Raw genomic sequence first — 26,260 nt, forward strand, 5'->3', positions numbered from 1 at the left:
GTCAGTTCTCTCTTTCCATCATGTGTGACAACAGCTAAGTCAGACTGGGTGTCAAGTTTCTTTTCCCACTGGGCCATCTTGGCTGCCCCTGAGTATTTCTTTTATGACTGAGTACTCTTAAGTATCAGCCTTCTACAGTCAATAGCCAGGACATGTGATTCCCATCCCAAGTCAGACTTTTCTTTCTGACTTCTGGGCAAGCAGAGATGATGAAAATAAAGAGTGCAAGACCAGTGTAGGTTATCTGTACTTTCAGATTTCATCTGTAGTCATAATTCGGTGGAATAATATAAGGAACTGTCAATGATTTATTAAAAATTTATTCCATATAATAAATTATACAATTTGTTTTTATTTTTAAACAGTCTATACCAAAAATATTTCTGGAATTGTTTCCCCCTTTTGGTAATACACAGGTCAGGAGGTTGATGTCCACATCATAGTCTCACAGTTAAACCCCGTCCCGGATTACACAGTTAAACTTAGCCTTCCTTCACCTTTTCCCCAAAAGCTCCTGTTGGCATTATTTGATTTAAAAAAGATGGTACAAACACAATCTGACTTTGTTCAAGGCCTTAGCTTGAACTGAAAGATATTAGCTGGTAAGTTAGAAAGTAATATTCATTAGCTGTAAAATCATCATCTTATGTCACACAGACCATAAGGCCAAAATAAAAGTAAAATGTAAGGCATAAAGGGGGTCCCTAGGTCCCTGCTGAGGTATTCAAATCAGACCTGCAGACTAAGGCTGGCCAAAGAGCAGAACCAACAAAAACAGACAAGCAAGCACCTAGCACCTGACCAACGAGTCCCCAATGCATACACACATGTGCATACAGATATGCACTTCTTCAATAAGCACAGCCAATTAATTACCAAATTATTCAGAGATTATGAAATATCTGAAATTAACCAACTTCTGTGGTCTCTTCCAACTCAATATATAAAGTCGATCTCATCAATGTAAAACAAAATCATTTTCCAGCTTGGCAAAAATCAGTGCATCCTAGATTGGGAGGCAAAGGAAATCCAATTTTTATCTGCACCACATGTGTATATATTTCAAATTTTTATCTGAGAACAATATGAATGAGATTCGTCATTGTTTTTCATTGCTGTTGTTTTCAATTGTTGGTTGCCTACTTCAGTGAAAAGACTCAAAACTGAACATGTCAGGATGAGGTCACTTACTCAATATTATTACCTGTTTAAAACACAAGGATATTTGTCTAAGTTCCACTAAGACCAATGGAAATCATAACATAGACATATTCTGTATCTAGGGCCTCAGTGACTGTTCTCACTATCCTGTGGTTAAAGAAATAGAATCAGTGAATAATTATGTGCTGGGTCAAGATATTAGAAAAAATATTTATTTAAATCATATTTAAATTTGCCATTTGTACATCAAAGGCCTATTAGTGGAACAGAACTGTATTACATAACTCATCTTGTATAACTGAATTCAACTATATCACAAGCCAGTAGGTAGATTCATAGTTAACACTGGCTTACAAGGCTCTGTCACATCTTCCCCTGACAGTGAAAACACATCAGCAGGGACCTAGGGCCAAATTAAGACTCAACTGAAAACACTTCTCCCTGCAATGTAAGATGCATTAGTGACCAAACATCCCATGATTCAGTTTTCTTCTCTAGGCAGCCTACTCTAGCCCAGTGACTTTAAAAACCAACCTCTAAAAGTCTACTTTATGGCCTATTACAAGAGGAGTTGGGCCACAAAGGCAGTAATAGTGTCTTAGGCAAGGCCTGCACTGTGTCCTCCATAGCCACACCTGAGGGTAACACAGGCAAATCAGGAAGCATCCCAAGCAAGGTCGGTGCTTCAGGCAGAGTTAGGAATAGTCCTTTAACATGTACATGTGAACAGGAGAGAGAATTAGTAAGTTACACAGGGCTGGAGGAGAAAAAACCCGAGTTCTGTAACCTTAAGGTCAAGCATGGAGCCAGGAGGAACAGAGCTGGAATTTAAAAGTGCTTAAAAAGGAAAGGGTTAATAACCAAAACTGCAGCAGATTTTACGCACCAGCAATAAAATGTTATACCATATCTATCATTCACATGTGGGTTCATGTAATTTATCTTCAATTAGAATTATTATCTATTCAGCAGCTGAGGACCAAGAACTGCTGATACTCGGCAGATGAGGAAGCATCTCCAGTCTCTGGACTCTGGCCTTTCTTAAGCAAAATGATGAATACACAGTATAGATCACTTGTTCTAGAAAATCATTTTGGCCTGATGTGTAGGAAGCTGCACTGCCAGCATTTCCATCGGCAGCATCATATGACCCTCGTAGGCTCCACAGGGACTAGGCTTCTGTGGCTACATCTCACCGGTGCAGTCCTGAATCCACACAGAAAACAGCACAGAGCTTTTCAATCCAGGATTTACTCCCATGTAACGAGTTACTATAGCTACCTAAGAGCCATTTTAGTGTCTGGTCCCCAAAGGTAGAATCCGTCTGGGAACTACCTAGATATCTGCAAGTGAGTTCTTTATCTCCATTCGGCCTTGACTTGCACGGGCATCAGTGGCTCACATCCTTACACACTCAAAACAGCTTCTGGCTAAGCTCATCTCTTCCAACCCTCTGAGATCGTATACAAAGAAGACTCCCTTTTCATATACAGCTCAGTGCCAAACCAATACAAGAGTAGAATCCAGAGGTTAACACATTTGACCCATTGTGTTGGGAGAGTATGTACAAAGAGAAGTGAGTGTTTCACTTCTCATCTTTGAACTGGCTCCTCTTTGGAAAAGCAGGCCAATTTTACTAAAGAAACCCTCTTGTAGCATTTAATACACCATGAGCAAATTTGCAAAGGCGTTTCCCCAAGTTATTCCTCCATGGACCCTTTTCCCCATGACTATGTTTTGGGTAGAGTGATACTCCACAGAACAGGCCTTGGTTGTTTCCAAGATGCTTCACGAAGCCCCCAGTCTAGATTTTTGTTTGTTTGTTTTGTTTTCTATAACTAACAAAAATCACAGAGGTACTAGGCCTAGAATTTCAGTCATTTGTATATATGCAGTCACAAAGGCTGCTTAAAGCTCAAATAGTACGTGGAATAAAGTTTTCAGTTGCCCAAATGGAAAAATGAGCAGGTACTATAGAAAACAATGTAACAACTTGTTTGCAACTAGTACTCTTATTGTCAACAACAGTCTCTATGAAGTACCTTAGTAACATTCACAGAGCTAACTTTTCTTTAATTTTTGCAGTCACATACCACTGAGATATGGTCTAAAAGTGTATGATTAGTGGGTCTTATAGGCATGTGAACAGCATGGCACGTACTTGAACAGACCATGACCCCATCACATCACTAGGCACTGCTGTCACAGGACTGCTGATTTCCATGCAGCTCACCACAAACAGCAATGGCATCAGGCAGCACATGTGGAAACGCCTCTTTAACTTAGGAGCTCACTTCCTCAAAACATATCACTACTGAGACTCTGGACTGGAGACTTCTTTTGTGGAAGCACATGTTGGGCAGGAGGTGAGGTGCTGAGCAGGACTGCTGGGTTCTACCAGTCGATGCCCCCAGCACCCACGGAGAGTCTTTACATGCTGTTCATATAATATTATGAAGCCAGTCCAGTTGAGAACAACTGCTCTTAAGCTTGTGGCTTGGCTCTGTTTCCTTGGGAAACGTCCCTTCAATAGGCACAGAGACAGCTAAATAAACATCTGGTATTTAGCAGCATTAGAAACAAATCTTTCTCAATTCTGTATAATTGGAAACAAACAAACAAAATATCTTTGACTGCTGAAGAATGGCTAAGAAGAAGCTCTTTGAAGTTGATGAGAATTACATGTAGCTTTATATTTTATACTAGTAAGAATCATCTGAACTGTTCACTGCAACTGCATGTTATAACCTGTTAAGAATCATAAAGACTGAGGCAATCTAAGGATAAAAAAACAATCACCAATGACTACCCTCAGACCAGTCTCTTCCTTGATGGAAGATTCTCTATAAAACTCTCGATTCAACTTTACATATATTGTTTAAACTGCTTGTGTGAACTGGCAGAAAGAGGACCGTGTCATAAAGCACGGCCCTGGTCCCTGTCACCAAGCACATCCTCGAGTTTCAAAGCCATTTCATCAATGTCCGCATCGTCAGCTTTGCTGTCGTCAGCTCCAGACACGACACTTTCTCTATTCTGTTCCTTTCTTACTATGTTTAAGCACTTGTCAAGTCTCTTTATGAACAGGTCCACATCCTTCGTCTTCATCCCGATGGCTGCTGCTGCATTGAGATAAGCACAGGGGTAATTATCTGTGTGGGACATGAAGCCTTGGAAAGTATGGCCACTCACAGTTTGCACATTCCCAAGAGGCACAGCCCTGAAAGGGAAAAAGATTGTATCAGCCTGGCGTGTCTGGTGATGTTAATAGATACCACCCACCCAGAAACAAGGAAACTGTCTCACTAAGCTATACAGCCACCAGTTCGGAAGCTGAGAAACAGGCATAAACTGTGGCTGATGCAAACAAACTGTCAGCTTAAAATGAAATTGTAAAATACAACTGTGAAGTCCTGCCTAGTGATGACCATTTACCCAGCTTCTATAATAGAGAGCAAAAGCTCATCTTCATATCTTCTTCAAAGAAGTAATAAGAAATTTAGTTCTGTGCCAAACCTAGACTCTGATTTCAACTGTGTAAGCCAAAATGCTTTGGTTTACTGTCACCTCACCATCAACAAATGAAAATTTCAATCATGTGATGACAGGGCTCACAGCAGGATCTAGGAACTCGGTGACTGCTTCAGTGAGAGGTGGCCAGCAGACAGTAACAACCACCAACAGCTTATGCATTATTTAAGGCTGACTTCCATGGCGTCCTTAGACACAAGCAGATTTCTAATCTTTCACTTTTAAGAAATCAATTAAAGGCTGGGTGTGGAGGCACACACCTTTGATCATAGTACTAGGAAAGAAGATCTTTTTGAGTTCAAGGTCAACCTCATCTACAAAGCAAGTTCCAGAATAGCCAAGGCTACTACATAGAGAAATCTTGTCTGGGGGGAACAGTAGAGGGAGGGGAAGGTGGGTTCAACAACAAACAAACAAATCAAAGGCATCAAAACTGTGTGGCATCAGACAGTTTCTCAAGTTAAAAGCTGAATTGACCTAAGTTGTAGTTTTTTTCTTTGAATAAGCAGTCATTAGCCAGGCGTGGTTGGCACTAGAAGAAAGGGAAGAGGATCTCAAGACCAGCCAGGCTACATAGCAAGTCACTAGCTAAAACAAAACAAAATCCAACAATGGGGCCAGATGGATGGCTCAGTGGTTAAGAGCTCATACTGTTATTTCAGAGTATGCAGAGGATCCAAATTCCATTACCAGCTCCATCAGCTAGCTCACAACCTGCCAGATCCAGGAAGATCCAATCAAAGCAGAAATAAAACCCAAGTCCTTTGACACAGGCATTCCATCCTCTGCAACTGTGGTAGTTGAATAAGAATTGCCCCCATAGGCTCAATACTTAAATACTTAGTTATCAGCATGGCATTACTTGGAAGGATTAGGAGGTGTGGCCTTGTTGGCGGAAGTGTGTCGCTGGGGTGGGCTTTTGAGGTTTCAGAAGCACAAGCCAGGCCCAGTGGCTCTCTCCTCCTTTCTGCTGCCTGCAGATCCATGTAGAACTCTCCACTACTTTCTCCAGTATCATGTCTGCCTGCCTATTGCCATGTTCTCCATACTCGCCCTATTCTCCGCTACGATGAAAATGAACAAAAGTTCTGAAACTGTAAGCAAGCCTTTGTAAGAGTTACAGTGTTCATGACATCTATTAGCAATAGAACACTGACTAAAACAGTGCAAGTCAGAATAAAATGGTTTCATAGGGATGTATATGATGAAAAGCATTTAGAGAAGGAAACATCATTTTTCTCTAAAATACCTGATTTTTATGCCACACAAATGTCAAAGTATGCGGTCTAAGTAATAGTTGCCAGGAATGACATAACTCTCTTTAGTGTTCTGGTTAGCTTGGTGGTTTTGTTGTTGTTGTTTTTTGTTTTGTTTTGTTTTTGTCAATACAACCTAAAGTCAACTGGAAGATGGAACCTCAGAATGGATTGGCCTCTGGGCTTATCTTTGGAATATTATCATGATTGCTAACTGATACAGGTAGGCCCAGCTCACTGTGGACAGTACTACTATCTCTAGGCAGGTGGTCCTGGACAGTTTAAAAAAGCTAGCTGAACATAAGTAAATGAACTAGTCAGTAAGTATTTTTCTTCAATGGTTTCTACTTCAGAGCCTGCTTGAGTTGCTACCCAGACTTCCCTTGAGGAGGGACTCTGACCTAAAGTTTAAGTTAAAGAAATGGTCTTCCCTTCCCAGTTTGCTTCTTGTCAGAGTATTTTAATTACAGCAACATAAATCTAAGTAGAACAATTAGAAACAGTATTTCCTTAGCAACTGGTAGGAAAGATGCCATATTTTTACTATCATAATAGAACTGAAGATAATTTAAGAAAGAATTAAACAAAAATCTACACAGAACCTGGGCTATGTGGGAAGCTGAGACAAGAGACTTGCAAGTTCTAGGCCTGAGTGGGCCATACAGTAAGTTCAAATCCAGTTTGGATACCTTAGTGAGTCCCTGTCTGAAAATCAAGAGTTGGGCATGTATCTGTGGTCATGTGCTTACCACTGCCTCAGTCCTAGGTTCAATCAATCCTAGAACCACTGCAGCAGCAGCAACCATCTATCCAGAGAGGCACTGAAATTAGACACCTGTCTTCCTATACTTTATCTCAGAGTCCAGAGGTGGGGCATTGACAGCCTCACAGGGTTGATACCTTACTGTTCTTTGACTACAGTGAATTCTCAGGTACAGGTCAGTATATAGTGACGGACTACTGATGAGAATTCTTTTTTTTGTTTGTTTGTTTTGTTTTGTTTTTCAAGACAGGGTTTTTCTGTGTAGCCCTGGCTGTCCTGGAACTCACTCTGTAGACCAGGTTGGCCTTGAACTCAGGAGAATTCTTGATTAAACATTTTTTTTTAAAAAAGGAAGGCCAATACAAGCACTTTTATTGTAATAAAACTTGAACCTCATTATGTAGGGTGGGGTAGCATAAAGGAGTCAGACAAAAAGAATTTATCTCACCAAACCACTATATAGAACAGCAAAGGGCAAGAAGGGCTGGAGAAGGAAGAGCCTAAAAGCTGGAATCAGCAAAAGCCAAGCACTAAAACTCAGGAGGTTCTCAGGGCAAAACCGACAGCCTCACTGTCTTAGAACAGTTGCACATCTGGGCTTTCACTCGGCATGAACTAAGCGGTGCCTTCCATTTGAACTCGTGAGTTCCTAAAGTTTAGGAAGTGGAACTTGGAAGTTACAGGATTACACAGGTTCTGAGCATCCATTAGTGAAACCGCAGGATGAAAACAAACAGGGTCCAGAGCTACAGATGTCCCTGCTGGAGGAGGAACAGACACAGTGTACTACAGGTGACATCGAAAGCAGATAAACTCAATGCACTCACCTGGCTCCAGACACTTGTCTGGTAAAAAGCATTGAGCCGAGCTGAGTGACGGCTTTGTCATGGTGTCCATCTAGCGTTGTAAGTGTCATAGCTAGGAGAGAAGAGACACTCACTCAGCAAGCTTCTGGACTACAAAACCACTCAAGACAAATAATGACAAGGAAACTGTTTTCATGCACTGTCCCATGGACAACAGCACTTTACTGTACTTGACAAATTAAGCAAGTATTGCTTCTGTATCAGATATATTTAATTTTGAGAAAACATGTTCACAATCATGGACAAAATTCACATCTCTCCCTTTTAGAAAGTTAATTTTTGGCTAAATACACGGAACAATGGAGTGATCAACGGAGCTGTTGACTGAACTCCACCAACTTGGAGGAACTCATGCAATGAGAGTGTGAAGTCTTCTCTCTCCGTCCATGCAAGACCAAGATCAACTTCTGCACACACAGATAGAAAACTTCACAGAGAGGAAACCTGACAGGGAGTGGTAAGTCGCACCCTTGCACGCACCTCTGCCATAGCCATTGCTTACCGAAGGCTCACTTGTCATGTTGCACCCATGACAAACATCTCGACCAACCTTAAGCAGTTTTACATGCTGGATTATTATCTCCCTATCAGAGGTAGGGAAACGGGATTGGGCACTAAAACACAGTAACACCGGTGTTCCAACTTCCCAGCATGATCTGCTATGCGGGCAAAGGATTAAGGGCTATGTTTTAGGTACCGGGCCCCACATTTCTCCACAGATGCCCATCCCAAAAAGACTTTTGTTATAAATGATTCACTTTCCTCAACTGGATGAGAAATATAAAACACATTCTACTTCATATATTCATAAACTAATTATGAAACTTTTAAGTTACTTAAGTATGTAAAAGTCAAGTGTTCATTTTTTTTGGTTTTTTGAGGCAGGGTTTTTGTGTATCCCTGGCTGTCCTGGAACTCCCTCTGTGGACCATGCTGGCCTGTTCAAGGCTGCCTCTGGAATGAAAGTCATGTGCTACCACAGGCTGGCTCAATTATTCACTTTCTAAAAATGCTTTCTATTTATATATTTGTTTGTAGACATGTTCATGTGTGTTTAGGTGCCTCAGAAGCCAGAAGAGGCTGTTAGATTCCTTACAGCTGGAGTTAAAGGCAGTTGTGAACTGGTCTTGCCAGAGCTAGAAACTGGACTTACATCCTCTGCAAGAGGAGCAAGCATTTTTAATCACCGGGCATCTCTCTAGCCCACTATATTCATTTCAATAGCTCCCGAATTCACAATACAGTTCTTCCTAACGTGAAGTGTTCCTAACAAACAAAGGCACAAAAAAGGCTGTGTTGGTACTTTGTTAACTGAGCAAATTTTCATGATAAGAAGCAAGCTCTAAATTTATATATATATATTCATTATACTTGTTACCGATCTGATTCCCTCAGTTGATAGGTTTTTACCTTACAGAAACATTAAAGCATTTTAAAGGCTAAGTAAACTAACTTACCAATTAATACTGGGATGAATTTAAAATTATCAGCATATAGAAACAACTTACTGTTTCTATAAATGATAACATCTTTCTAAGAATATCTCAAATATTTTTCTATTAAAAGAAGAAAATTACCTAAGGATATGGGGTTGTGAGGTGTCTGCAGTAGTCTTTCATTGTGGGCCTCTGCCAACTTCTTTAGTTGGGTGGATAAATAGACAAACATTTCCTGAAATAACAAAGTATCACATTTAAAAATTAAATGAATCCAACTCAAACCATAATACAAAATCTGGCTGGTATGAAGTATATGCTATTCATTATCTCACCCATGACTCTCCTTTACCTCAATAGAGTGAGATTCAGAGCAACTGCGAACAGCAGAACCATGGGATTCGGGGAAAAGGCAGCCCCAGCCTACTTCTGGTCTTGGGCTGTAATATATTTCATCTCTGCAGAACTTTTAGAGTTAACACTTCAGAATTATTTTGGTTGGAAGGGGAGCATATTGTCAAACTGCCCAGGCTAGAGATGACCTTTTGATCCTCCAGTCTCAGTTACCCAAGTAGCTGGGATTATAAGTATGTACTGACACACCTGGCAAAGAGCAAGCACTCCCCCTAAATAGCCATCCATTTCTGGACACAATACCAGCACAACAGATGACTCCTCCAACTCTTCAGCACTCTGCGCTGTTCTAAACAGGGACCAGAGTGGTTCTTCCCCACCATAATCATCAGTTCCTGTCTTTCTCAGGTGACTTCTTTTTGCAACTACTAAACAATGTCTTCAAAGCTAAAATGTATTCATTTAGTATGCAAGTCACACAGTAATTGGTAGTTTAAAAAGTACACTACCATGTATGTATGTGTGTGTACATGTGTGCACCCCAAGTCAAACCAAGGCCTTGAGTGTGCCAGAGAATGCTCTACCTCTCAGCTATATCCCTAGCCCCAAATCTATTCTGTTTAAGGTGCAACAGTTAAAATTAACAATTCTTTTAATTCACAGACTACAATATCTAAAACTAAAACTTGTACTACTTTGCCAATAGCATAAAAATGTAACAAATGTTTCTAAGTCTAAAATGTGACACATATAGACATGGCAGTATAACTGAGTCAGCAGATATTAAACTGAAGTTATTTTCCTCTGTGTCTGCTTTTGAAATGGTGTAGACTGCAAATCTACCAAGTCCCTCTGCAGTAGGGTAAGTCTAATTTCACTGACCTGCATCCATGGCCGAACATAAGTTCTAAAGAGACACCAGGGCTAACAGAGAAAATGATACTTTTCAAGTTCAAAGGCCACAAAAGCTGCTTCTGCTTCCTCCTTAAGGTAGCTCTCTCACTGTAGTTTTTGAGACCTGAAGTCCATGGATGAACAACTATACCTGGTAACAGATCAGGACTGAGAGAGGAGGGAGAACGCTGTCCAGTATTATGAACTACCAGGTTCCTTAGAGCTATAAAGGCCTCATCCAATGCTAACAACAGTATTTCATATTCTCATCTAAAATGTTATACTAATAATCATTCTTAAATTGGGAGTATTTTATAAGAACAATTCTTAGCATGTCAAAATCATGAAATATTAGATCACTAAAGTAGTTCTTCTTATAACCAAAAAGTCAAAAAAAAAATCACAACTGATATCCATTAGATGGGGTAAGACTTCCTCTTGTCATTCATTCATAAATAAATCACAATTATTAGCTATGGAAAATATAAATTATTTTCAATTAAAAAAAAATGTTATACAAGGGTGTCTTGCCTGCATGTATGCGTGTGTGCCTGGCGCACACAGAGGCCAGAAGAAGGTGTTGGTTTCCCTGAAACTAAAGTTAGAGATGACTGTGAGCCACCATGTGAGTGCTGGGAACCAAACCCACATCCCCTGGAAGAGCCTCATTCCAAGGCCATCCTCAGTCTTTCTGCTCTTTAGGTCTGCTCTCCACAGTGCCTGTAGCGTCAGAGCTATGGAGGACAGGAGCTCATCTAGCAGCTAACATCTTTAGTGCACTATCTTTTTCCAAGCACATTTATTAACATTCAATATTTACCTGTATCTCAAAATACATCCCTATGTGCACGCTGTTTGATAATGACAGCCACAACTGTCATATACAAACAAAAACATTCCGCCCTGTACTGAAGAATTAGTATTCTACTTCAGTTTCTACTTACATCTTTTACATCTTTTTTCCTGTATAATTCATAACTTCATTAAACTATAAATAAACACAATTTGAATAAATTTTTTGAGAAATATTTAAGACAACTGTGGTCATTTTCAGAAATGGGGTGGAAAAATTATGTGAAAAGCTATCTTTTCTTGTACATTTTATATAAAGATTTTCCTAGATCATCTCCAAACCATTCTTCTAATACTCCTTCAAAAAGTAGACCATGTAAGAATCATATAGAAGTAAAAATATCAAGAATTTTATGGTAATTAGAACAACTCAAAATCTCTTACTACTATATCAGTTCCTAAAAGTAGAATTCATGAATTTCATGTGTATATTTTCGTTTCCTACAAAGCACACAGGTTGCTAATTTTATTTATTTATTTATTTTTTAAAGCCCCCATTTCCACATAGATATGAGATGCTAATGTCTCATTATTTGTACTATTTCACTAAAATCCTAATGTTCATCAGAAGGTCTAACACTTCCAGACTCTCATTAGAAGGAATAAACCTGGTAGCCAAGAAATGTCCTTTATGGATTCCTATGTCCCCCTAGCAACAAGGTTTGTCCACTGTTCACTTGTTATTAAGTGTATATTAAAGAAACAAAGTTCTTTAGTTTATGTACTTCAGTGCTGAAAGCCTACTTAAAATAATCTTCTAGCCAGCATGGCTGTCACACCTGTAGAGTGGAACTAATCAGTACATAATTTGTACCTGAGCTAGGTTTTCTTCTGAAAAAGAGCAATGTTTCCTCAGTAACATCCCAAGAGAGGGCCTGCAAATGTGACCATGCACATATGGTTATTAGGAAACTGAATCTGAACACTTTCAATCCTAATCCATCAGTAAATTACTTTAAACCAGTACTATCGATCACTGGCTAATGCCAACAAAACTGACAGGTTCATATTTGTTAAGACCTGGTCTCACTATGTAGCCTAGATGGTCTTGCCCTTCTGAATGCTGGGGTTACAGGTACCTAGCTCCATCCCTAGCCAGAATTCAGTTTTAACAGTAACTAATATCAGTATGGAAATCTTTATATTATAAAGTGACTAAATCTCATGCATCATTAGTACTAAAGTAACACAATTTTTAAAAATTATTTTCAAATGAAGTTCACACCTAGCAGCAAATATTTTCAGTATCTTTACTGAGTGCAGAGGTTGTAATAGGTAAACTAATAGCTCTAAGTGCAATATATCGAACTGCACAATAGTCCATGTATTAGAGTACTAAATGCTCTATTAATATCACCACACTTTAAAAATATCTTTCAGGATACTGTATGGCTATCCTACGCTAACACTGAGCTAAGCAATTTTTGCCTGATGCATGAAGGTGCTACAGAACTTGTACTATTTTCTGCTACAGTTAAATCTATAACTGACATTTATTATAAAATACTTCTGTAACGGAAGAAATTTATAAGCAGCCCAAGCAAATGTATATAGAAAGATCTTACTTCAAGAAATGAAATAATATTGATTTTCTATGCCCTTTGTGCTGTATTTAACTTCATTTTAGAAGACTTTCAGTAGAGATAAACTGAACTATATACCTGAATGCTAATGTCAGCTATATTTCTAGAACAAAAACACAAAACCTTACACCATAGTTCATGATGTTAATGAAAAAGGAGTCAAATTCTATTAAGCATTATATTTTGTATATCTGTTGGATTGCAGAATGACCTGCAGTCATGAAAGCCAACAGCCATACTATCCCTCATCAGAGTCCAGATGTGCATAGTTCACTAAACTTCCAAGAGAAGGTCTTGGGATGTCTGTGAAACATCCTGCTTCATGTGACAGGGTGAACAGGAATGGTAATCCACATCTGTCTCAAAAAGTGTGTAAGGAACCAAACCATGGACAGATGGACAATGACATGGATATATAACCCACACACAAAGATGTCACAGCTATGGAAAATGGTACTAAATATTGTGGTTCCCCCTACCCCCCACTGTGGCTGGCACCAAGGATCTACACACACTCAGTAAGGCTTGCCTAAGTGGAAAAACACTGCCTTCAAGGTGCTGAAGCCCCACATCCAGGACCCAAACCAGACATTTGCAAGATTCAAGCATTCCACTTTCAGGGCACAGATGAACCATTGCTTCTGAAGCTTAGCTCTGCTATGAGACACTGAGTTAACGAATCTGGTGTTCTCCTAAAACACGGTTTGTCCTGTAAGCCTCAGCTCACAACAGCCACTCTACTACATTCCTCTTCTGTGCTTGCCCAATTCAGCAGATACTTGCAACAATAAATGATCATCTGCCACCCTTCAGCAAAGCATTCTTCTCTAAGAAGAGCTGAGCAGAATAATGGGCTTCTCTGGAAGCCAAGCAGAAGTGACGACAAACTTCTAAGGCTGATCTTTTCTTTTTGCATAAAGAAACTCAGAGAAACAGCTCTTGTATTTTAACCTCTTTTCTTAAAGGTGTCTTCCATTTAACTCCTGGTCATTCCTCCCCACTATGAAGCAGATGCACTGATCAGGAAGGGGCTAAGGGCAAAGAGGCTCAATTCACACACAAAGTTCCACTCTCTGATCCTTTCACCCTTCAAAAAGGAAAGCTTGAGAAAGGGAATGGCTTCAAGCTGAGTTCTTGTCTGCCTCTACTGTGACAAAGGTAAAGCCTTTTCTGAAGAGATATAGCTGGAAGAAATAACCTCTAAAAATACCATTGTGGGGAATAAGGGCACAGAATAAAAAGAAATCCTAAGTTTTCCTTTAACGCTCCTTTTTTTAGTACACATAACAGCAATAACAAAAAAAGGCTCTCAGTGATGGTTTATAAATAGCTCTGGCTGGTGCAAAATAGCTTTGCCTCAGCTTCTCCACAGCTGAACCAATAAACTACCATGATGAAATGTTCACAGCAGAGAGAAGTCCATTTAGACAAAGCCCACTACATTTCTGCATCAAATCCAATAAGAAAACAATGTTTATGCTACACATATGCAATTGTGGTTATAGAGGAAATCCACATTTTCTTCAGGAAGACCTACTGGGTAAAAACAGTAAAGAACAATTTTATTTTCATGCAATGTCAGAGTTCTCAGAACAGCATTTTACTGTCCTGAAAATTACTCCATTAGACAGCTTTTGTTCTATGTAAATTCTACACAAAGAATTTTAAATAAAATCAATTAGTGCACATGTGAGCTTCCTCCACTAGATAGAACGGGAGGATCACGGGATCGGTCATCATCTTTACAGCTCAAATGCCTAGCATGACAGGATGGGTCACTCCACTCCCTCAGTGCTGTGTGACTAACACAAATAAGAGAAGACTGTTTGGCAAGTAAGATAAGACAGTGCTAACACAGAATACAGAGGGGCCTGGACAGCACCCAGACTCTGTCTTTACCAGCATTCTGGGACTTGCAAATGGCCAGCCAGTCCTCAGTCCAGTACATCTTCCCAGATCACAATTTCACATGTAAAATGGAGACAATTCCTACCACATGATAAAAACAACACTGAAGAACGGATATAGTGAACCTAGCAGAGGACCAGTGATGTGGCTTAGTAGGTGCGCAGGCCTGACACCTGAGCTCAATCCTGGACCTCACAGTGAAAGGCAAGAACCAACTCCTGAGAGTTGTCCTCTACCACCCACAATCATGAACCCACCACCTGAGGATCAGTCTGTAACAGCGATGCTTTTATGGCAGTATAAATCTATAGGTTTATTCCTACGTGTATAAGCTTGTTGTCTGGTTTAGCCAAATACAATTTATACATGTAAAACTTCAAGTATATGCTTTCCAAATGTTCACATTGTCTGAGTTTTGGAAAACATACAGAGCCACAAAACCACTTCCACTAAGGACATAATTGTAAGGCATCTCACCACCCCAAAAGATGCCTCCCTGATCCGAGCCTCCAGTGTTCATCTGTGTTTCCTGTCCCCATCTCTTCTACCTTTTCCATGGTGACATACAGATGAGACTGCACGGGAGTCTTGTGAGTCAGCTGCATGCCACTTATTATAATGCACTGGAGCTATCATCTGCTGTACATCTGGAGTCTGATCCTTTCCACTGCTAAGGAAAGATGTACCAGTGTGTTCCTCTGTTCATCAAATGATGAATACTTACTTCCATGTTTGGACAATTATAAACTGAGTCATTATCAGCACCCAACTATAGGTTTTCACACAAACTCAAGCTTTCATCCTCTTATGTAAACAGCTAGAAGTAGAAGAGCTGCTTGGGTGATTCTGTCTAACTTTTAGGGCGTTGCCACAGCAGGTTCCAAAGCTGCATCTGACATTCCTATCAACAATGTCAGCTTGACAGAATTCAGTATTGTCAGGTTTTTGTTGTTTTAGTTGTGGTTTTGTTTTTACCTAGTGTGTGTGTGTGTGTGTGTGTGTGTGTGTATATGTGTAATGTAAGAATGTAAGGTTGTTCACTGTGGTTTTAATTTGCATATCTCTAATGAATGACCATGTAAATCTTAAGAAATATCCTCACAATTTAAACAGTAAATAACTACTTGCCCATGGATTAAATTATTAGGAAAAGTAAGATTGGAGTAAAATGGCACACAAACTTAAACATCAATTCTGTGTTAGGAATAACACTGTTAGAGGAGCTATGCGATAACAGCCATGTCCATGTGCTTTAAAACCTGTGAAGCACAACTGAAGGATTCCATTTCTAGTTGACACCATAAGGCTGCTGAGATACAAACACTATGCCAGTGGTCTCTAGCACTCCTGGATAGATGAATAATCACCTTAATCTGACCTAACCCATCAACAATTATAGAACTGTCTCAAATGAAGCTTTGCTGTGATAGTTTGTTTTAAAAAAGATTGGGTCTCACTATGTTGCTCACAATTCCTGGGCTCAAGTGATCCTCCTGCCTCAGCCTCCTGAGTAGCTGGGACTACTTCAGGCCAACACCACCAAGTTATCACTTTTTTCCCCCACAGCCAATATAAGTAATGAGTCCAGTGTTTCAGCAACGATGAAGGAGAGATTTACTGTTTTAATGTAAGAAGCGGCCAACTTCTATCATACCAAAACAAGCCCTCATGTTCCCAAATCACTCAAAAGAAAACTTTTCCATTTGTTTTTCAAGAGCCTCTCTGCTAGAAGTGATGATAGATGCTTGTAGTCCCAGCAGAGGCAAGCAGAGGCAGGAGGACTATCCCAAGTTTGAGGCCTGCCTTGACTACATAAGCAATCTCCAGGCCAGCCATGGCAACACAGCAAGACCCTGCTCAAAAAAACCAAAGCAGAGCTGGTGAGATGGCAAAGCAGGTCAAAGGCCTTCCTCTTAAGCCTGGTGACCTGATTCAGACTCTGCTCTCACAAATTGTTCTCTGACATCCACACACACACATGCCATGGCACAGGCACATGGGCGCTCAAATACATGTAAAAGAAAACTGTTCAATAATAATAAAAAAATAAATAAGGGGAGCTCCTTTACCTTTAGGTGACACGTGAACAAATAATTCCCAATACAGATGTTTCTAAACAAAGACTAACAGTAAAATAATGCATGTGAACTACTCCTCAGCATCTGCACAGACAGATGTCTCCTATATTAGAGAGGACAAAACACCAATGGCGACTCCCATCTGAGTGATACACTCAGGCTAGAAGAGCAGCACTCAGTGCATGGGCATTCAGTGCACAGGCAGACCTCACCTTTCTCTCCTTCAACAGCTTCTTGTAGCCACTGCAGCCGAGTGACAACAAGGTGATGAGGACGTCTAAGGACGGTGAAGCTGAGGCCCTTCCTGAAAACAGATGGACAGGGCACATGAAGGAGAGCTGACACATGGGGAGGCTCTGGAAAATAAGACTCATCACAGAAGGCTATGTGCATGTGGATTTTTACCCATAGTTATTTTCCCCCAAACCAAGTTACCTACTTACCTGGATACATCTTGCTGATTTCCTGAATGAAGGGATCATTAAAGCCAGCAATTATAGCACCACCTACTGGAACCATAAAATTTTTGTCCAAGCTCTGAACGAAAGCATCAATTCTACCAACCCGAGCCCCCTAGAATCAAATAACATGTGGGTCACAATGAGGACAAATAACTGCTATTAACAAGTAAAGGCCACAAGAACAACAACAAAATCATGTTCTACAAAATGATACATACAAGTTTAACTTCATTCTCACATTTGCAAAGGCTGCTACTAACTTTACCTTAGTTATAAAGTAAAAATGAATACCCCTAAAACAGTACATAGATGGTTTTTCAAAAACAGGTGAAGGACTGTAATTGGCTTTGCAGCAGGGCAAGTCCAGGGTTTACAGGACTAAACCCCAGCTCTGAGCGGTGCTCATTATACGAAGAACACCAGCACTCTGCAGTGACAACTGCTCTCACAGATTAATCACAACTCATAACCTCTGGGAAGCAGGTGGGATTTCATTACCAGTATGAGTAGGAATTCCTGTGTAACAGCTTTTTACCTTAAAACTGAGAAAGAGACAAAGCATGTCCCTATGCCCTGCACCTGTGTCCTTTATTTGACAATAAGGTCTGTAGTGATTAAGTAGTTTAAATGCTGGCATCACAATCTAATAAAACTACAGCTGCCCAAAGTACCAAGCAGCTAGAAAATTAAGTGCCTCTCTCCAATACTTGAGATAATCTACTTTCTTCTTTTTTAGGTTTATTTGTTTGTTTGTTTCTCAGTGCTAAAGATTGACCCTCGGGCCGGGCAAGCAATCCACTCCAAGAAACAACAAGCTCTACTTCCCTGATAACGACCCTGATCACAAAAGAGAAGCCAAATTTTATGCTTATCATCAACGAATGGCAATTTCACTTGTATAATCCTGGTAGTTCCAAAAATGATGCTTCTCCATAACTTGTGGCTCTTAACACTGTGACCTTAGACAGTCTCATTCCACACAAAGTGAACTTCAAACAGAGTCTAATAACCCAGCACAGAGCAGAACATGCACCAACTGGAAATGTGGAACTAAGTTCTGCTTCCAATCTGACACAGCTGTGACCTTCTGTCTAATGTGGTGCAATTTTCCACTCTTAAAAATGGAGATACTATCTAAATTTCAACTCACATAGTTTTTTCTTTATCTGCAGCCACAGATTTTCAATCTGTATTCACAATCTACGTTCCTATTAATATTATAACCACATTTGACCTTCGTTCTCATGCTTCCTGCCCACCTCTGTATCTCAGGGAGAATAGAAATGGTGATAGCTGGTCTAATCTGACAGAGCAGATGTGGGCAGCAGGCAGAGGCGGCAGTAGCTGGGAAGGAGAGCAGAGCGCTCAGGCCATCGCCTGACTGTTTCAGCCTTATTCTTGCTGTGACTCTTATTTCTTAACAAACTGCGAACAGAGGCAAAGCCACCTCGCCTCAGGAAGAGGAAGCAGCACAAACACCAACAGAATAAACAATGGGAAAGCACAGCGAGTTGTCCCAGGTAAAAAGTGGCTGCACATAACTATCTAGGCTTTCTGAGAGGAGCCTGAACCTAAACTGGGAGAGGGAAGGCTGAGAGAAGGAGGAATCAGCACTCCAGACTGCTATATCGCCCGCCCTCTCACAATGAAGACTGCACACTTCACCGCAAGAAAACAAGCCATACTAGATCTCAGAAATGTTCAAGGGTCACACTTCCCACACTAACAAAACGCTACCACTAAGGAAGAAAAAGAAAAAAAACCAGCAGGGCAGAGGCTGACGGGAAATAGGATATCACTGTGTATTTTGCATGATGTATTTTGGTAGATCACACACTAATGGGAACCCAAAAGATCCACTGAATGAAATGACAATCAGGCATGAGCTGAAGCAGTAGTCACACTCTGCTCTAGTTCTTAACAAGTAAACTTGCTGCTTCCCACACTTTGGAACTTCACATTCCATTCTAAACAGTCAATCCCACACATATTTTTATAGCTCTATGTGCCTCTCTATTAATCTGTCCTAATCATTCAAATTAGGCATTTCAGTAAATATAACAAACGAGATGTGTATTTCTTGAGACTTCTTATACAGAATATCCTATCTGCACAGAACTAAGTCATTCTGGGGCATCTTTTGAAAGTGCTACATTTCAGATATAATGGTTTTCTTCACTGACCACATGGTTACTATAATATTGTTGACTTGGGGTTTGTGTGTGTTGTGTTTACGGGGGAAATCTGGTGTTGACTGTGTCAAACAAGCTGTTCTGCAGCTATGAGAGCTCAGGCCAGTCACTTAAACTACTGAGCTTGTTTCCTCATCTATGAACGGGAACAATAAACAGAACACCTTCATTTACTAGGATAAGGTTAAAGACACTAAGAGCCTGACTGATGCCTATCACACATGGTGGATCCCTGTATCACCACAGCTCTGAGTTAACTTTATAATGTCATGACACAGCAGTCAGTACTCAACAACCGTATTTACGTGGTTTAAACCAACAATGCCATGACCTCTCCTCATACAGGCCAATTTGCAGAAATGTTTACTTACTACTTAAAGATAAATCGATTTTAGAAGGCAATATAATACCTACAAGACAGAGTCTGCATTTGAGAACCATCTCACACACAATGATGAAGTGAGGCAACAGGAAGAGAAGTCCCAAGAATACCTTTCCCATCAACTCCACAGTTCCATTTTCCAGTATTCAAAAGTATGCTGTGAGCCCCAGAACAGTGAGCACTTTTCAATTAGGGAATAACGTCTGAGTAAATGACTAGTTTGGGGCCGCAGAGACACCTCAGCAATGAGAACAACTGCTGTTCTAGCATGAAGACCAGAATTCTGATCTCAGCACCCCATGTCATCTCACAAAACATGTTGAACTGTAGCTCCAAGGGATGTAAGGCCTCTTCCCGCTCCTCAAGCCATGGGTCTCCCCTAGCTCTCTCATACATTAAATAAATAAATCAAAATGAACCTTTCAAATGATGTGTGTGAAAACAATACAGCTATGTAGAAAGTATAAACATATAACTAACAAGGCCTAAAGTATTTTGTAAAATGTACACAATGACTACACTATGTGAAACCAGTACGTCCACAGGAACAGAAACTGTTCATTATAAATGATTAAAGGTACTTATAAGATTGCTATGATCACCTGCTCCTTCCTTTCATAAACCTTTACAAATGCTAATGCATTTGAATTTCAAAAGCATTAAAGATACAAGGAGGAGAGACAGTGGGCCACCCGCCCTGACAGGTTGAGTTCAATCTCCAGAACCCACATGGTAGAAGCAAAGAATTGACTCCTACAAGTTGCCCTCTGACCTCCATATATACGCTATGGCACACATGTGTGCATGCGCACACACACACACACACACACACACACACACAAATGTAGTAATTTTTAAGGATTAAAAACTAAAGAGAAGAACATGAGGAAGGAGGGGCATAGAAGTGAGTAATCTGTGTAAAGCGTTTTCACAAGCTCCATCAGAGACCCTTGTGCATCTTTCTTCTGCTCTAGAAGAATTCTAGAATTGGATCATACCTGATCCAATGTATGGATCTGTGAGGCAGTCTTGAAAAGTTAAGGAATGATGAAAAGATACCAAAGGTAAGAGTGGATAAGGAGAGATCAGAGGGCAGAACCTACTAAAAAATTTTTAAGATCCTGGAAAATGTTTAAATTTTTTTTTAAGATTTGAAAATGTATTTTTATGTATTCACATGGTTCCTTCTTACTCTTCCTGTGTTCATTTTTTTCCTTGGTATAAAATATAATCATCAATATTGCTTTTGAAATACTGTAATTCAATACATTAGAAAAATGAACGTCCTGGGGAGAAAAAAAAAAAAAAAACAGAAGAATCCCATTGAAATATTTCTTTGTTTTTTTCAGGACCATCACATTTCACCAGGGCTTAAAAAAATGGCTCATCCACTAAGAACCCTTGCAGTCCAACCATAAGGATCAGAGTGTGGCTCCTAGAACCCACATGCTTCACATACCCATAAAACCCTAGCTCCAAGGAGGATGAAGACAGAGGATCACTAGGGCTCGCTGGCTTCTAGCCTCACTGAGAAAATTCAACCCACAGGTTCAGGAGAGACCCTGCCTCAGGGGAAAAACAGAAGGGCACTCAAGACCCTCTTCTGATCCCCGATTGCACAAACTAGCATGCTCACACAGACACATAGGTGTGCACACACTTACATACAGAGATACATGCACACACATAAATTATATGCATAAACAAATAAGTCTTTAAAAGCTACTATTCAATTACCATTATACTACCTAGGAATAATGACTTTTACTAATAGAATACTGTATACAAATTTCTAATGTTCCCTGAAGTAGAGAGAACTAAATAACATTTACTGTATTGGGTTATAGAAAAAAGTCATAATCCTACAGAATATAACATTAATAATAATTCACCTGCTGAATGAGATGCATGCACTTTGAAGACTGTAATCCATAAGCGTTGTTGACTACATGCGGAATGTCATAATTAGCACAAATCACAGCCAGTTCTTCTAATCTATAAACATAAACATTTACAGAAAGACATACTCATACTATGCTTTATAAATAATTATGGAAAGTTTTTACTAATAGCCAGTCTTAAGGTATACCAGGGAAAGGGAGAGGAGTGACAAACTGAATTCCCTCTGTATAGTATCTTTACATGTAATTCACCAGCCTAGAAATACAAAGCAAATACTTTAGGAGACCTAGAATACCTTTTAATGTTATCAATGAATGAGACAAATGTATCTATAAAAGCTATGACTTGGGAGGCAGAGGCAGGAGGATCTCTGTGAGTTTGACATCAGCTGGGTCTACATAGTGAATTTTAACAAAGGTCTACACAGCAGGTTCTGGGCCAGCCAGGCTACATAGTAAGAGCCCGTCTAAAAGGAAAAAAACAACAACAAAATCTTATGATGATAACTTTTAACCAATTTCCAAACTTTTTACACACAAGACAAAGATGACTCTCACAGAGCGCTGTGACTCTTTTCTTACTGTTCTGACTGCTTACCATATTAAGCTAGTGCTGGCAAAACAATGAGCATGTCTGGAAACCTTAAGAAAGCTCACAGAAGGAAAATTACAACATTCCTGTACAAAAGTCACTGACCACTGGCATTGCCTAACAACCTGGATACATCTTTTTAAAAACTGCAGGCTTAAAATCTACATTTCTTCACTCTTCATTTGACACTCCTCATATAGACAATTTAAGTCTAACATGTATGAAATATGGTAATGAACCACAACACAGTAGAGGTCTTTGTGACTAAAACCACCTGTAAAAGTGTCAGCACACTGCAAAACTATAACTAAATCCTGGGATGCAATTACACTGATTTTTAAATGTTTTGTTTCACAGAATAATTTGGAAATAAAGCATTTTAAATTTTCTTTCCAAAAGGAGGTATTTAAATACATGGCATCAGGAGGCAAGTGGATCTCTGTGAGTTTGAGGCCAGCTTGTTCTACACAGTAAATTTCAGGCCAGTCAGGAGATACACAAGACCTTGTCCAAGTAAGTAATGAATGGTGTGGTCTTATTACTAAGCTATGCATGATGTATCTTTTTTTCTAGATGTGAGCAAGTATGTTTTAAAACTATAAATGGGAATAAGATCATGTTCATGTATCAGAAACTTTTAATTTGCTTCCTTCAAGTATTATAAATTGTGGTGGTGGTGTAGGTAATAATGGTCTACATACACTCAACTATTTCAATGCTTAGTCATCAGGGTATGTTACTACTTAAGAAAAAACAGGATGTGTGACCTAGTTGGAAATGTGTCATGGAGGTAGGGTTTAGGCTTCAAAAGCCCAAGCCAGGCCCAGTGTCTAATCCTGCTGCCTGCAGATCTTGACGTAGAACTCTCAACTTACTGTTCCAGCACCATGTCTAGCTATGTGACTCTATGCTCCCTGCCCTGATAATGAACTAAACCTCTGAAACCATAAACCAGCCCCAATTAAATGCTTTCCTTTGTAAGATTTGCCATGAGCATGCTGTCTATTCACAGCAGGACAACACTAAGACATGAATAAAACCTAATTTTTAGGGCTGGAGAGACAGATTATTCTGTCAGTAAAGTGCTTGCCTTGCAAGCATGAGGATCTGAGTTTAATTCTTCACAATCACAGAAAAAGTCAGGTGTGGCAGCATGTGCCTGAAATCCCAGCAACAGGCAAGCAAAGACAGGACAATCTCTGGGGCTCAGGAGCCAGCCAGACTAACTGAAACAGGGTGCTACAGTGAGAAGCCCTGTCTCAAAACACCAAAGTAAAGACTGATAGAAAAAGACATCAAAATCAGTTGTTGGGGCACAAGCACATAAGCATGGACATAAGCACACACACAAACACACAAAGAAGTACACACAACACACCTGACTAACAATCAATACCAAAATGTCTTCTGCTACTAACAAAATAGACTTGGAACACACACCACACACAGATACACACACACACAGACACACACAGACACACAGACACATACACACACACACACACACACACACACACACACACACACATTCTTCAGAAGATAAAAGACACTTTTTTCATGTGTGTGCTCTAGACAAAGAATTCTCTAATAACCTCCTTGAAAATGAGGTATCATAATATTAAACTTATTTAAACAAATAAACAAATAAAACTTGTAAGTAACTTTAAATGATCTAAATTAATCAGGACATAAAAATATACTAAATGAAAGGTCAAAAAAAAAGCAGAAAACAGATTTCCCATGTGAACCCCACTGATTTCTAAATCAGAATTTTAATAGCCATCAGAAATGGCATTCTTTTAACATTTTTTACATAGATTTCCTATTCAATACTCCACAATAATGGACCAATAAAAACAAAATAAATGATATGCCACTAAAAAAACTATAAAATCAGAAATTCAAATATACTACTAACTTTACACCTCCATTTTCCTAAGCTTCACTAATCAAAAACATTCATTACATCATACAAATCAAATGTAACAAAGGACAGTTTGCTAACTGTTAAACAGCCTGACATAAACCCATAGCAGGTCTGTGTAAACCGATGCAGCACCATGCACACTGAAACCATGGCTCGAGATGAAGCAAAGCTCCCCAGAGAGAAATAACTCACCTAATACAAACACTGTCTTGGGAAATGAAGTTTACTTCTATTCCATTAAAATTTTCTAGAGATTAAAGTTATGAAAGAATACCATTTCTTTTATATTTTGATAGAAATTTTAAATGATTGGTCATTAATAAACTACTACAGCATATGCAACATAGTTTTAAAATAGAATTCATGGGCTCATGAATGACACAAGGAAATTTTTCAAGAGCACGGCTTCAAAATGATCTTTTAAAATTTGCCTGTGAGATAATAAAAGCTAACATGTGGCCATCACTGCCAAACAATGTGAGTGCACAAACATCAGAGCTTAGCAACCAGAGTCCAAAGTCAACATGATTCTTATTCATTAGGACCTCTGTTAAAAATATTGAAATGAGACCAAACTCGAGCTTCTGGCAAAAACAAAAATTCTGTTAATAAACCTAAGCCCTATGACATTTTCAAAATAAAATATTTATGGCTATCTTTTAGAAAAGTGAACATCTGCCACCCCCGTGGCTTTAATTTTCTAATTTATATTATCTTCAAAAATGTGGACAAGCACTGTAAACATCCAGTTTAATCTCCCAGTCACAGAAATGTAAATAATCCTAAACTACTTTATTTGTAGTGTATTAATGACTATAGTTCCTACTTAGCAAATGAACTGCAAGGCCAAAGTAGAGACAGGGGAAATGCGAAACCCAGCATTTCGCTTGACAAAACTTAAGCAATGAGTAAAAACCCTGGGGAGGCTTGAACCGGCAAGTGCAGGAAAGCAGACAAATGAGACGAACTAAGGTTTGGATAGATGGATGTCCTCCTCTGCATCGACTGATTTTCCTTCAGCATCAAACTTTTCCAACTCGCTTCAATAACTGTCCCTAGCATGGACTAGGACCTGGCCAGTAGACTCACTACTCACTACCAAACGTCATCTCAGTGTGCTTGAGACTCAGTGGACAGCCTGTTAGTCAAAAGACTGCTGAGTGAGCGCCTAAAGACCAATAGTCAAAGTCAGTTACCTATCGGGCACCCTCGGAGCAAAGCAGGCTGTGGTAGAATGAAGGCACAGGATATGCTCAGGCCCGAGCTCCTGGATTTTAGCCTCCACGGCTTTCAGGTCTGTGCGCAGTTCATCACCTTCCAGTTCATTTTCTATTACCACGGGTTCAAAACCTAATCAAGTCAACCAGAGAGTCAACTAAGTGTGAGATGGTTCTAGAACTCTAAGCACCAATGCAATGGCACACAGAACTCTAAATACTTATTAAACTAACAAGCTTTTCCTCTAGTAATAAAGATGGTGGCATTAGTCAGAAACAAGTCGAAAGGGTGTGAAGAACAAGTAGACAAAAGGACTGGATCTTCATGTTTTGAAATGATACGGAAAGGACTTTATACTGTAAGGAGAACACATACTAACCAGAGGTCTACAGAAGTTAATTGCTTAGATGCTGATAATCAAAAAGAAACCTGCTTGAGGCTGGAGAGATGCCTCAACAGTTAAGAGCACTGACTGCTCTTCCAGAGGCCCTGAGTTCAATTCCCAGCAACCACATGGTGGCTCACAACTATCTGTAATGGAATCCAATGCCCTCTTCTGGTGTGTCTAAAGACAGCTACAGTGTACTCATATATATAAAATATATAAATAAAGCTTTAAAAAACCCCGATCATTCTCTAGAAACATTTCAATTTCATTTGAGTTTATTACAAAGATAGATATAAATAATAATAAAATTCAAGCACTAAAATAAATCATACCCATAAACTTTGTTTTTCCATATACACACATACCAAAAAAAACTACAATTAATTTCAGTAGCCTGTAGATCACTGACCCATCTCATGGCCCAAGAGTCCTTCATATTTTTAATTGAAATATTGTACTTAACTAGCACATAATTAAAGATCACCTCACAATTATTCAAACTTTAATGGTAAAGTTA

The 26,260-nt window shown here is 39.5% G+C and overlaps 1 protein-coding gene across 2 annotated transcripts in view; it reads right to left on the bottom strand.

The window, feature by feature from the left end:
- Positions 1–302: 302 nt before the first annotated feature.
- Sepsecs (Sep (O-phosphoserine) tRNA:Sec (selenocysteine) tRNA synthase) overlaps positions 303–26,260 on the bottom strand; it is a 30,694-nt gene continuing 4,736 nt past the window's right edge. For both annotated transcript variants that reach the window (XM_028765236.1, XM_028765237.1), the window contains 7 exons: positions 25,334–25,487; positions 21,610–21,712; positions 17,126–17,255; positions 16,895–16,986; positions 9,155–9,248; positions 7,539–7,629; positions 303–4,381 (listed from right to left, as the gene is read on the bottom strand). In XM_028765236.1, coding sequence (XP_028621069.1) covers positions 4,078–4,381; positions 7,539–7,629; positions 9,155–9,248; positions 16,895–16,986; positions 17,126–17,255; positions 21,610–21,712; positions 25,334–25,487 — 968 coding nt within the window. In that variant the 3' untranslated portion in view covers positions 303–4,077. The remainder of the gene's footprint in view (positions 4,382–7,538; positions 7,630–9,154; positions 9,249–16,894; positions 16,987–17,125; positions 17,256–21,609; positions 21,713–25,333; positions 25,488–26,260) is intronic.

The sequence above is a fragment of the Grammomys surdaster genome, unplaced genomic scaffold, assembly GCF_004785775.1.
Source record: "Grammomys surdaster isolate TR1022 unplaced genomic scaffold, NIH_TR_1.0 150, whole genome shotgun sequence".
In the NCBI taxonomy this organism is placed as follows: Eukaryota; Metazoa; Chordata; class Mammalia; order Rodentia; family Muridae; genus Grammomys; species Grammomys surdaster.